Source organism: Pteropus medius, unplaced genomic scaffold (assembly GCF_902729225.1).
Source record: "Pteropus medius unplaced genomic scaffold, Ma_sr-lr_union100, whole genome shotgun sequence".
Classification (NCBI taxonomy): Eukaryota; Metazoa; Chordata; class Mammalia; order Chiroptera; family Pteropodidae; genus Pteropus; species Pteropus medius.
This window is the reverse complement of record NW_024350324.1, coordinates 544,244-556,450: the sequence shown is the minus strand read 5'-3', so window position 1 is coordinate 556,450 and position 12,207 is coordinate 544,244. Positions and strand designations below refer to the sequence as shown.

At 57.3% G+C, this 12,207-nt stretch overlaps 1 protein-coding gene across 1 annotated transcript; it reads left to right on the top strand.

Annotated features, from left to right (window-relative positions):
- Positions 1–2,565: 2,565 nt before the first annotated feature.
- On the top strand, positions 2,566–4,351 carry RPS15 (ribosomal protein S15). Its single transcript, XM_039839078.1, has 4 exons — positions 2,566–2,687; positions 3,087–3,172; positions 3,887–4,121; positions 4,204–4,351. Exons 1-4 carry the CDS (start codon positions 2,685–2,687, stop codon positions 4,315–4,317), a joined length of 438 nt encoding a protein of 145 aa, XP_039695012.1. The 5' UTR covers positions 2,566–2,684; the 3' UTR covers positions 4,318–4,351.
- The last annotated feature ends 7,856 nt before the right edge of the window (positions 4,352–12,207 follow it).

Below are 12,207 nucleotides of genomic sequence, written 5' to 3'. Positions count from 1 at the left end.
TTGTCCCCTCCCCGGGGGCCCCGGCGTTGTGGCACGCGTGGGTTGGAGGGCGGTGCGGGTGGGGCTCTGGGGTTCATGGCCACTCACTGGGCGCCGAGGAAGAGGTGGCTGGACAGATCTGGGTGAGGATTGGCCAGGACTCCCCCGTCCCTGCACGAGTGACACCTGGACTGTGGCCTCGGGCAGGCCGTTCACCTTTGCACAAATTGGCATGGGTGGTGTGGGTGGCAGGACACCCAGTCGGGGCCCTGGGATGCAGCACGGGGTCCAAGGCACTTGGTGAGACCCGAGAGGCAGTGCCAGGCAGCGGGGTGGGTGGCTCGCTCCCGGCCTTCAGGCCCAAGTCCTCAAGGGTGGACCCTAGAGCTGGGTGAGGGGAGGGGGCTAGGAGTTCTGACGCGGGCCTGGCTGGCAAAGCCCTCCCAGGCACCGACACCATGACCTCGCAACCCCAGATGCTCGCCTCGGTGAGGCCCCTCTTTGCAGCCCTGAGGAGGGAGGGGTCAGCCCGCTCCCGCGCAGGACTGCCTTGGCTGGGGCTTGGCGGGCGAAGGCCCCCCCTGCCCCTGCCGGTTTCTCGGGAGTCTGGCCCCAGGAAACGGCTGCGAATAAAATGGGCGACTCGCACCTAACTGCGTGGGTCTCCTGTGGCTTCTGGGACCGACCGCCACAATCTGGGGCTGAAAACACGTTCTCAGGTTCACAGAAGGAGCGGGAAGGCGCCTGGTTGCACCTTAAACCTCGGCTCCTTTCGTTAGTGAAATTGATTCGCAAAATTAAGGTCCCTGATCCAGGGACCTAAATTCATGTGCAAACAATGAATTTCCAGCTGGCCAGGGGCTCTCAGGAGCTTGAGTCACACTCTGAAAGACACAGCCTGTACCCCCAAACAGGGTGTACTCCCTTGGGGACAGGGCGGGACACCTCCTTTGGGTGGAGTTCAGTTGTCTCTTCTCCCAGAATTGTGGAGATGGCTGAGGAGGTTCTCGGCTTCCCTGAACACTTCCGTTCTCTCCAGGCCGGCCCAGCTCCTCACAAAGCCACCGCTGCAAGCCATCCCCTACCAACGAGCTGGACCCGAGGCCAGGACGGGACTGGACACTCAATTGGGGGGTGGGGGAGGGCGCTGACCTTTTCTTTTAGCAGCACCCAGCTCGTTCCTACCCCAGGACCTCTGCGACCCGCTGCCTCTTCTGGGAAGGCACCCTCGGCAGGGCTGGGTGGCTCCTTCCTCCAGCCACTCACCTTGTTACTGATGCGCTTGTGTTGTCTGTCATTTCACCTCATCTTCATGTGTCATTTGTGTTCTTCATGCCCCCTGTTAATCCCGTCTCTTGCATTAAATCAGTATTTTCTAGTGTAGCGTTTCAGTCCCTTTAATGATATTTTTCGCTTTATTTTTTGAGTGATTTTCTTAGAAAATCTGAGAGTTTGCTTAACACATCCGTTTGGTTGTTTTTATTGTGGCAAAATACACGTCAGATTGGCCGTTTTTAACCACTGTTAAGTGCACAGCTCAGTGGCCTTAAGCACATTCACGTGTCGTGCAGCTGTCCCCACCGTCCACCTCCAGGACTTTCTCATCGTCCCAAACTGACACTCTGTCCCCGTTACACACTCACTACTCTCCCCCAGTCCCTGGCTCTACTATCTACTCTGTCTCTGAATCTGATTCCTCTGGGGACCTCCGGTGAGTGGGATCACACAGGACGTGTCTTTATGTGTCTGGCTTATGTCACTGAGCATAATGTCCTCAGTTCAATTCACATTGAGCAGGTGTCAGGATATCCATCCTTTTCAAGGCTGAATGATATTCCACTGTGTGGATGGACCTCGTTGTGTTTGTCCATCACCTGTCCATGGACACTGGGGTTGCTCCACCTCTTGGCCATTATGAATCCTGCTGTTGTGGACACGCGTGTGCAAATCTGGCTGTCGCTGCTCTCAGTTTTGGGGGGTTCACTTCCAGAAGTGGGACTGCTGGGTCAGATCATATACTTCTGTACCAGAATCACCTTCAGATGGACACTAACTCAGCCCCAGTGTCTACAGATGGGAATAGGACTCCTATTTAGGTCTAGTTGTTTGTTCCTTTCTTGCTATTACTGTTATACCTACTGCCTCTATTTGTCTATTAAAGCCTGGCTGATTCTTATCAGGGATGTCTTTTCTGATGATCCATTAGAAGCCCACGGTGTCCCACCCCTCCTGGCTTTAACTCTTGACTCTGATATCTGTGCGACCTTGTCCTTCACTGTCTGCCTCCCAGTCTGGAATACCAGCTCCAGCCATGGAGGACTGGATGGACCCAAACCTTACCTGACGGCACCTACTGCAAGCAGTAGGCGTTCCATAAACACTTGTTAGGTAGGTTCCATTAACGGAGGTTACAGAGCACGAATATGAGGCTCGAAAGGCAGCGACTTTCCAGAAAGGGGCCCCAAACCCCAGGCGGCTCACCCCAACCTGGGGACGGTCCAAGCCCCTCACGAAAGCGCAGTCTCCTTTCTATCGCTTTTGTCTTCGCAGTCTGCGCTCTGCCCTCCGGACGGCAGGGGGCGCGCGTCCTCCGCGGGCAAAGCGGAAGCTCTGGCGCACGCACGGCCGAGGGGCGGGGCACGTCCGCGAGCTCGCGATAACTGCGCAGGCGCAGAGTGGGTGGGCCTTTCCGAAGAACCGACAAGATGGTGAGTGCTTCACTTTGGCGCGTCTGTGTGAACCGATCCGCCGCCATCCGAGCTCTGGCCGTGCCACAGAGGCCGGAGTTAGGCTGCACGGCTGCGGGAGCCTTCACTAGTCTTTCGGGACCACCACACACGTGGGCGCGGGGCGGGCATGTGGCGGGTCGGGACGCCAGGGGCGGGGAAGGCCCGTACCGGCTCGCATGTCCCAGCCGAGCCCCCGTAGCCCAGATCCGCGCGTGCCGCCTTGGGACGTTCGCGAGCTGCCATGTCCCTGCGGGTTTCCGTACCCAGGGGGTGCCGCGCAATTTTCGACGGGAGCCTGGTTCCCGGTGACCCCGCCGCGATCGCGGCGGTGGGAAGCCGGGCTCGGGCTCCCTCTCACCCCGTCCCGGGCCTGCGTAGGCGGAAGTGGAGCAGAAGAAGAAGCGGACCTTCCGCAAGTTCACCTACCGCGGCGTGGACCTGGACCAGCTGCTGGACATGTCCTAGTAAGGGGGAGCCCGGTGAAGGGTGGCGGCGGGAAGGGGCCCCGGGGGCGCTGGGGGCTGCAGGCTGACCTGCCGTCGCGGCCGTACACCGAGTGTAGACGGATGGCGGGGCTGCGTGCGGGTAAAACGTAATTTGGAGACGCTAAGGTTTGACTTTAACATCATTGGCGAGTGTTCTCTTGACACCTCCCCGTCTGGAAACTTAAATGTGTGCAGCTCGCGAGCCTCACAGTGCCGAGCGGCAGGCCGGGGTTCGGCGTGAGCAGGATTTGCCGGCCTCGAGTCTAAGATTTGGCCGGAGCTTGAAGCTTCTAAGCGGGGCGCTGGTGGTCCGGTTTTGTGCTTCTTAAAACTCTGCTCCCCCAGGGGCCAGGCTGGATGCGGTTGGGCCCCGGATGGGGGGAGCGGCTTGCTGACAGCTGGGGACCGAGTCTCCGGTTGGTGTGCCAGGGCCCAGGCGTGGAGGCCCTGCTTTCCGGGGCACACAGCAGGCTGCGGGTTGGCTGGGGGGTTCCTGAGGCTTTAGCAGGTGGCCGCAGCTCACCCGAGCCTCCTGTCCTCCCACCTCGTGTCTGCATCTCTAGATAGCGATGCGGGGGTTCATCTTGAATATTTGACCTGTCCTGGGGGACTATGCAGTGCAGAAGTGTTGGCGGGTGTGCGGTGGCGCTCCACCAGGGCCCGGGCCACCCTTACTGTCCCGTCTGTCCCCAGTGAGCAGCTGATGCAGCTGTACAGCGCCCGGCAGCGGCGGCGGCTGAACCGGGGCCTGCGGAGGAAGCAGCACTCGCTGCTGAAGCGTCTGCGCAAGGCCAAGAAGGAGGCACCGCCCATGGAGAAGCCGGAGGTGGTGAAGACGCACCTGCGGGACATGATCATCCTGCCGGAGATGGTGGGCAGCATGGTGGGCGTCTACAACGGCAAGACCTTCAACCAGGTGGAAATCAAGGTGCGTGGGGCCCTGCTGCCTGGGCGGGCGGGGGCCCGTCCATCCCGGGTCCCCTCACACCAGCCTGTTCTCACCTCCACAGCCTGAGATGATCGGTCACTACCTGGGCGAGTTCTCCATCACCTACAAGCCGGTGAAGCACGGCCGGCCTGGCATTGGGGCCACCCACTCCTCCCGCTTCATTCCCCTCAAGTAGTCTGCTTGGCCAATAAAGGACCAGCACCTCTGTCCGCGTCTGCCGCCTCCTTCCAACCGTCTGGGGCTCGGGGCAGAATGGGGGGGCTTGACGACCTTCCCACCCCCCAGAAGGAGGCTGGGCCATACCTGGATGCTCTGGTCAGGCTTGACTTGTGCGGCGTGTCCCAGTGCTGGGTCGTAACTATCTCTGAGTTTTCTGCTGTAGGTAGAGTGGCAGTCGTGCACTCAATCTTAGCTGTCGGCAGGGGGAGTGGGAAGCTGGGACCTCTGAGTGACTAGGGCCCTGTGACAAGTCGGGGGGATGGCTGCGTTCTGCGCTGTCTTTGCGCCTCTCCCTGCTCTTCCAGCCTCAGACTGGCAAGTTCTGCCACTCAGCGTTTCGGCTCTGTCCAGCCCATGGTGGTGGCCATGGCTCAGCTGGCGGTAGCCACTCCCACCCCCGCAGACCCCCGTGCTGCCCGGTCTTAGTGGATTTCTACAGTTGAAGTACGTGAACAGTGGGATCCTTGGCGCGACCTGAGCCTCATCCCTCTGTACCCCGGACGTACACACTTGCCCCGCGTCCCTTTGTGCTCTTGACCCTCGGCACGCACCTGCGTACGTCCCTCTTTGTGGACGTGGTCTTCCTGATTAGTGACCAAAAGCCTTTCACGGTGACCCTGGGATCCCCGGCCTTAGGTTGAGCCTTCGCCAGGACAGACTAGGGTGTCGTGTGAGTGGAGTCACATGTCCCCCCTGTAGGGTGTGCTGTATAGAAGGATCCTTCCGAATCCTTCCTGAAGCATCTTGATCCCATGCGTTCCTTTGCGAGGGCCAGATGTGCAGACTCAGCAGGAGAGATGGCGGATGCCTCGACCTGCCAGGGGGGTGACTGTCCAGGCAGTGGGGAGGCTCCGAGAGTCCCTGAGTATGTGGAGAGTCGGGGTCACGCCCAGGGTTCAGCCTGAGCAGTGGGAAGTCGGAGTCACCGCAGGGGACACTTTCTGGCTGTTGTGAATCGTGCTGCTCGGACCCACACGGACAGAGTTCTCTGCCAGGCCCTGCTCCTGCTTCTTGTAGAGTGAGTTCCCAGTAGGGGATTGCTGGATGGGATGGGAATTCCGTTTAATTCTTTGAGAAACCTGTAGCATTTTCCACAGTGGCTTCCCTACCAGCCAGGCACGAGCTTCCAGATTTTCTACATCCTTGCCATCACTTCTCGTCTGGTTTTTGTGGGGTTTTTTCTTTCACTGTTTTCTGGTAGTAGCTATCCTAACAGTCGTGTAGTATGGTGGACCCCCTTTACGTCGCAGAGGATCCCTAACGCGGGAGGAGGAAGCCGAGCCACGCACCTGCCTCGACCATGATTTACCTCCTGGCCAGTCTCGCTTCACCTCCGTTCTTCCCTAGAATGCTGTTGCCCCAGCATTGAATGATGAATGTTTCAGGTGCGGAGAAGGGTTGAAGAGATTTTGTGAAAAAAGCTGAATTCTAGTTCTGGGTCCTGCGATTCATGTTTTACTGTGTTTGAGCACACGTTTGAGGATCCATCACTCTGCGTGCACGTGTGCGTGTTTATGCCGCATTTAAAACTGCCGCCTGTTTGGGGAAAACGTAGAACCAGACGCTGGTGACACAGAGTTGGAACGTAGACGTCGCTGGGCGTCATGCAGCCACTTCAGAGGGCAGCGTGGCAGTTTCTCAGAATGTTGAATAGGAAGACCGTGTGACCCGGCCAGTCCACTCACAGGCATTACCCGAGTGCAAACTGCACACACACACCTGCACACACGTGTTCACTGCCGTGCAGATCAGACGCCAAAAACAACCGTGTCCCTCAACTGGTGAGTAGGTGAAAAGCTGATATCCGGGCAGTGGACTGTTTGGGATGCATAATGAGGGGCCCTGGGTGTTCTTAGTAAGGAGCACAGAGCTCAAGGGAGCTACGCTGAGTAGCAGATGAAGGACAAGCTATAGGGACCAAACTCGGTCCTTTTTTTCTTTTTCTTTTTCTTTTTTTAATTTTTATTTACGCCTACAGCACCTGGTCTTCCTAGATGGTCTCTCATCTGACATCGGGCTTGTTCAGGGTGGCGTGGCTGTAGACCGAGGACCATGGATGGCTCCACTGGGACGCGAACCCAGGACCTTCTGCGTGTAAAGCAGATGTGCAACCGCTACGCCATGCAGCCACGTCCAGTACTTTATTTCTTGATCGTGGTAGTGATTGCAGAGCTGAGTTTTTGTAGGACTGCATCTTCACGTCATAGGTTATCCTCAGTAACTTTAGGTGTTAGCTCGCCGGGGCAGCATTGACAAGTGGCCACGTTGGATGGCTTAAAACAACAGTTGATCCTCTCACGTTCTGGAGGCCAGACTTCTGGGATCCAGGTGCAGCAGGCCTGGCTGCTGGGGAGGGTCCTTCCTGCCTGCCTCTCAGCTTCCCTGGACACGTGGCCAAGTCACCCCACTGTCTGCCTTCCACGTGGCTCCTCTGTGTCTTATAAGGACACCGGCATTGGATTAGGGCCCACCCGAGAAATCCACGATCTCGAGAACCTTCCCGTGACAACTGCAAGGCCCCTGCTTCTGGGCGAGGCCACATTCATAGGTTCTGGGGACCTGGGTTGCTCATCTCTTGGGCGTTACCATTCAACTCAACTATGCTTTAAAACTCCACTGGCCACATCGGGACACTTGCTTCCAATCGCATGACGTCCGGGAGTGTCTTGAAGCAAAATTGCGCAAGTCATTTTTTCATTCGTACTGTTGTATTTAAACCGGTGGTTCCCAGTTATGGGTGACGTTGTCCTCAGGGGCCACTGGGCAGTGTCTGGCGACATCTGTGGCTGTCATGACTGGAGTTGCTCCTGGCATTGAGTGTGGGGCCCATGGGTGCTGCTCAGTACCCCACAGTGCTCAAGACGGCCCCCCACAGAGTGAGCTGGGCTGGATCCCATGTGGGAGATGCAGGACCTGGTTGAGATTGAAGGGTGGGTGACTATGGCATCACCGCTGTATCTCTGACAAGGTCCAACAGATAATGGTGACAATCCAGGGACCATATGTGGATTTGAAATTCTGGGGTCACAAGGATCACACAGCCTGCAGGCAAATAGGGAGCCTGGGCCACCTTCCCTGCCTGCCCCCTGGTGGTCACATGTCCCCACACACCCCGCAGCTCCCTGGCTGCATCCTAACCTGCAACCAGGGCTGGGTCTGGGAGGGGTGGACCTTGTTTTGGGGGCTGCACTCTGTGGGGCCAGGAAGTCACCCCCCAGTGGGAGGAGATCCAGGGAGGGGACAGTAGGTCAGGCGAGGTCAGGAGGGCTGTTGACTTGCCCTGTCCTCAGCAGGGAAGGCTGAGGATGGTCTTGGCACTGGGGCTGGAGGAAGCAAAGGGTCAGCAAGGAAATGGGGTGTCTGGGGTTCAGCTGGACATGAGCATCTATGCATGGCCATTCCATTTATGTGCAGCAGCCACCTGTAACCCGGGGCCCCCACCTGTGACCCTGGAGCTTAACAAAACCTGCAGGTTGGTGAGGATGAGAGAAGGGAAGGACCTGCCCAGAGCTGTCATGAACGTCACTGCCGCCTACCCCCCTACCCCTACAGCGAGTCCCCTTTGTCCTGAGTCGCCTTCCCAGAGGTCAGGCTGCCCAGCGTCATTGCCAGCTGCTAGTCTTTGATTCTCTGGCGGTTTATTTAGCAGTAGCACAGTCATTACCCGTGGCCTCACATGTGATGACATGCAGCACTGTTAATCCCCCCTTGCAGAGACAGTGAGACCAGGACCCCCTAACAGGATTTCGACTAGGAAGTTTGGGGCCAGTGAAGGGATCCCTAGAGAAACTCAGAGCAGCCTCCATAGGGGTCTCGGGCCCTGTGTTGCTGGGAAGGGCCCCCAAAATATTTGTGCTGGCCTGGCCTGCTCGCTATGAATGCTAGATAGGACAGGTGGGCACCCCCAGGCCCGCATCACCCTGAGCGGATGGTGCTGGAACCCTTACAGGACTCCTGGGGACTTCCGGGCTGGCACTCGGGCACAAGTTCCCCCGTCACCAGGGATGTGGGCAGGTAGCTTCCCCTCTGCCAGTCTCAGTCTGCTTGCCTGTGATGGCACAGGAGGGAGGACTTTGGAATAGTCCACTACCCCGAAAAGCAGCCCTGTACGCATCAGCAGTCACTGCCCCCAACACCTCCCCAGCCCCTGACAGCCACAGACCCGCTTCCCATCTGCCGATTCGCCGTGTAAAAGTAATCGCACACCGTGTGGGCTTCTGTGTCCAGCGTCTCTCACTGAGCATTGTGTATTCAAGGTCTGTCCCCTTAGTGAGTGTCAGCGCCTCCCCCCTTTTCATGGCCAAGTGACACCCCCATGTGGGTGGGCACGTTGTGTTCATCATCACCCACTAGCGGACATTCAGGTTCGTTCTTGGCTCGGCGAACCCTGCTGCTCTGAGAATCTGTGGACAAGTTTTTGTGTGGACGTGGAGTTGCTGGGCCACATGGGAACGCTGTGGCCATTTGACTTTTCCATCATAGCTGCATGATTTCTATGCAGGTTCTTGTTTCTCCACATCTTCGTCAATACTTGTTGTTATTGTCAGTTTTTTTATTAGAGCCATCCTACTGGGTATGAAGTGGTTAATTTTTATTAACATACTTCTTTCAATCGAATATATTCAAAATCATGTCATTTTAACATGCGATCAGTGTAAGTTATTGTGTTTTCTCATTGTAGTTATTAATGACATGTTGGTATCTATTTTTTCATGATAAGCCTTTGAAACCCAGTGTATAGTTTACACTCACAGCATGTCCTAATCCAGGCAGCCACGTTACAAGGGCTGAGTAGACAGGTGGCAGTGGCCGCAATGCTGGGTGGCACAACTCTTATTGCTAAGGGAACAGCAGTGACCAAGACAAACCCAGCCCCAGTGAGCTCTCAGGCTAGTGCCAGGGACAGAATAAAAATGGGCAGAGAAATATATAAATGAGATGATTTCTAATGGTGTCAACAGTTAAGAAGAAAATCAAACTGGAAAGGGGCTAAGTTCCAGGGAATGACCAGGAGAGCTTCTTGGAGGAGGTGGCATCTGGGCAGATCTCGCCTTCAAGGACTTTCTGCAATGGCTACCTGACATTTCTCAAGTCCCTTCCTTCCGTATGTTCTGCACATCAGCAGAGGACTGCGGCACTTTGAAGGAAAGAGAGCAGGGTCCCCAGATGCCAAGAAGTTTGAGCATAAGCCAGCAATCGAAAAATTAGAAGCTACCAAAAGGAATTTGAGTTGAGCGGCATTCCCTCCTCTTCCGTTTTCTGGGAGAGATTGTTTAGAACTGGTGTTATTTCTTCCTGAAACATTTGGTGGAAATTCACTAGTGAAACCATCTGAGTCTTAATTGCATTGACCCGGGAAAGAATACCAGCCAAGAAAGACTCCTCGTGGTTAACTGGGCCCAAGTTCATAGAGCCAGCAGCCATTGTCTACCGGAGCCTCTCACCCAAGGTGCACACCAGGGAAAAGCTACAGACTGGGCTGCCAACCTCCGGAAGCCCCTTTTAAGTGAGCTCCTAGGACCAAAATTCAACCAATAGGAAGGAATCAGACTTTACGGGTCCAACCAGAGCTGCACAGTTATATCCTGGTGGTGCTATTTGGACCAATCAAACTGTGAGAATTTGGAGTTCTCACTTGCACAGAAATGGACCAATCAGGGACCAGGGGCGGGAACTTCTCTCCGTTTGTCAGCCTCTCCCGTTCTGGGGAGCGCGCCCTCAGTTTCCACTAAAGATAATCTCTCTTTTTGGCCGAAAAGCCTTTTGTGGAGGATTGTCTCTGTTGAAAGATTTTTCACTACAGATTTGATAGATGTAAGACTATGCAGATGATCTATTATTGAGTGAGCTTTCGTTTTAGTGACTTTCAAGGTGTTGGTCCATTCCAAGTAGAATGTCAAATTTATGGACATACAGTTGTCTCCGGCATTTTAATCCTTTTGATATCTGTAGGGTCTGTGGTGACTAATATCCTTTCTTTCATTGCTGGTATCAGTGGTCTTTTTTTCTTGGCCAGTCTACCTACGGTTTTGTAGAAATTTTTGGATCTTCTCAAAGAACAATTTTTGGTTTTATTGACTTTTCTCTATTTTTCTACTTGTTTTCTGCTCTGATCTTTATGATTTACCTCTCTAAAGGAGTTTGGGGCCGATCCACGTGTTTTGGTTAGGGCTTGTTGGTATGCTGGTGCACCTTGTACCCCGTACTCTTCCCAAACTCACACCAATCCCCTCATTCTTTTCTGAATCTGATGAAACTCAAGGGTTGTTTCCAACAGTATGCACATGGGTACACTCAATTTTGCACCGTTTTAGAGAGTTACAGGTCCTAGGCTCAGAATCCCCACCCTGGAACCCAAATCCGATTTGTCAGCTTCTAGTTTTCACTTTTTGGCTATTGCGACTCAAGAGCTTCACATAAGACAGTTTGTATTAGCAAAATACTCTAGTGATAAAAGGCAGAAAGGGCCTGTTAACAAAGGAGGTATTTTCAGCTTCATCAAGCTGTAGTTCGTCAACTTTTTATCTTTCAGCTAAAACACCTTGCCGAGACTGTCCCACCTCTGTTCTGTGTTTTCACCCCCGGTTCCTTAGGGACGAAACCGTCATGCGCACCTCTCCCGCTCCGGCCCCGGAGATGCTTAATCGAGGCTTTTGTAATGAATCGGCCACTCTGGGCTTACTTTTTGACCCTTGACCTCACGTCAAAGAGGGGTGCCAAGAGAGCGGGCCTGGCAGGAGCCTTGATGGGTCTCCGAGCCGTTGTCCTAGCCCACGAGGGCTGCACCCACACCAAAGACCGCACCTACCCCACGGCCCTTCGGAGAAAGCCGTCGATGTTCACGACCGCCGACCCCAGTCCCAAACCCCTCTGAGGTCAATGCCACAGCCTCACCTCTCAACGCCCGCTTGCAGCCCCTCCCTTTGATGGGCGTCTCCGCAGGCCAATGAGCAAAGCCGTATCGGCCCCCGGGGCGGGGCCGAGCGCAACCAATCTGCTCGGGTGCCCGCCGGGATGGGGGGGCGGTTCCAAACGGACCAATCGACGGCGGCGGTGTGGGCGGGAGCGGGGGGGCCGGGCCTGTCGGCTCGGCCAACGGGCGGGCACGTCGGCGCCGCGAGGGGCGGGCCCGCGGCGTACGTGCGGCGGCGCGGCGGCGCAGGGCGGGGGCGGGAGGTAAACAAGATGGCGGCGGCGTGTCGGGCGCGGAAGGGGGAGGCGGCTCGGGACGCCCGCGAGTGAGGCCAGGGCGCGGGCGGCGGCGGCGGCGGCGGGGCCGGGCAGCACCGCGGCCGCCTTGCATGGGCTGGGCCCTCGCCCCGCCCCGCCTCCTCCACGCGCGCGGCGGCCGCGGCGGGGGACGCGCCGCCCGGGCACCGGTGGCATCGGGAACCCCCGGCCCGGGGTCTGCGGCCTGCGCCGCTCCGGCCGTCCGAAGCCCCGCGGGCTCGCCGCGCCCCGAGGGCCGCAGCCGACGGCGTTCGGGGCGGAAAGCGAGCGCCGGCTGCCGTTTGCGGCGGGGGGCGCGCAACGGGCCCGCGCGGTCGCTCGGGGGTCCCAGGTCGGTTTGGGGGCTCCCCGGAGGCCGGCTTCGACGGAAGTTGCTCCCTGCAGCGGGAGGGCCCCGGGCGGCCTCCCGACCGCGCGACGCACGCCCGGGGCCGGCGGCAGCGGACTGAGCCGGAAAGGCACCTGCCGCTTCTCGGGACGCCCAGGACGGCGGGGCCGCCGGCAGACGCCCCGGCTCCCAGCGAAGCTCGTCTGCCCAGTTTTGGGGGCCCCGGGGACGGCCGGCCGCCGCGGGACTCCGGGCGCGCACCGTGGTCGGCCGGGAATGGACGGCCCG

Excerpts from the sequence above, each read along its gene's own strand:
- RPS15 (XM_039839078.1), top strand. Across the intron at positions 3,173-3,886 it reads CAGCTGCTGGACATGTCCTA|TGAGCAGCTGATGCAGCTGT; the intron begins GTAAGGGGGAGC and ends GTCTGTCCCCAG. Across the intron at positions 4,122-4,203 it reads TCAACCAGGTGGAAATCAAG|CCTGAGATGATCGGTCACTA; the intron begins GTGCGTGGGGCC and ends TCACCTCCACAG.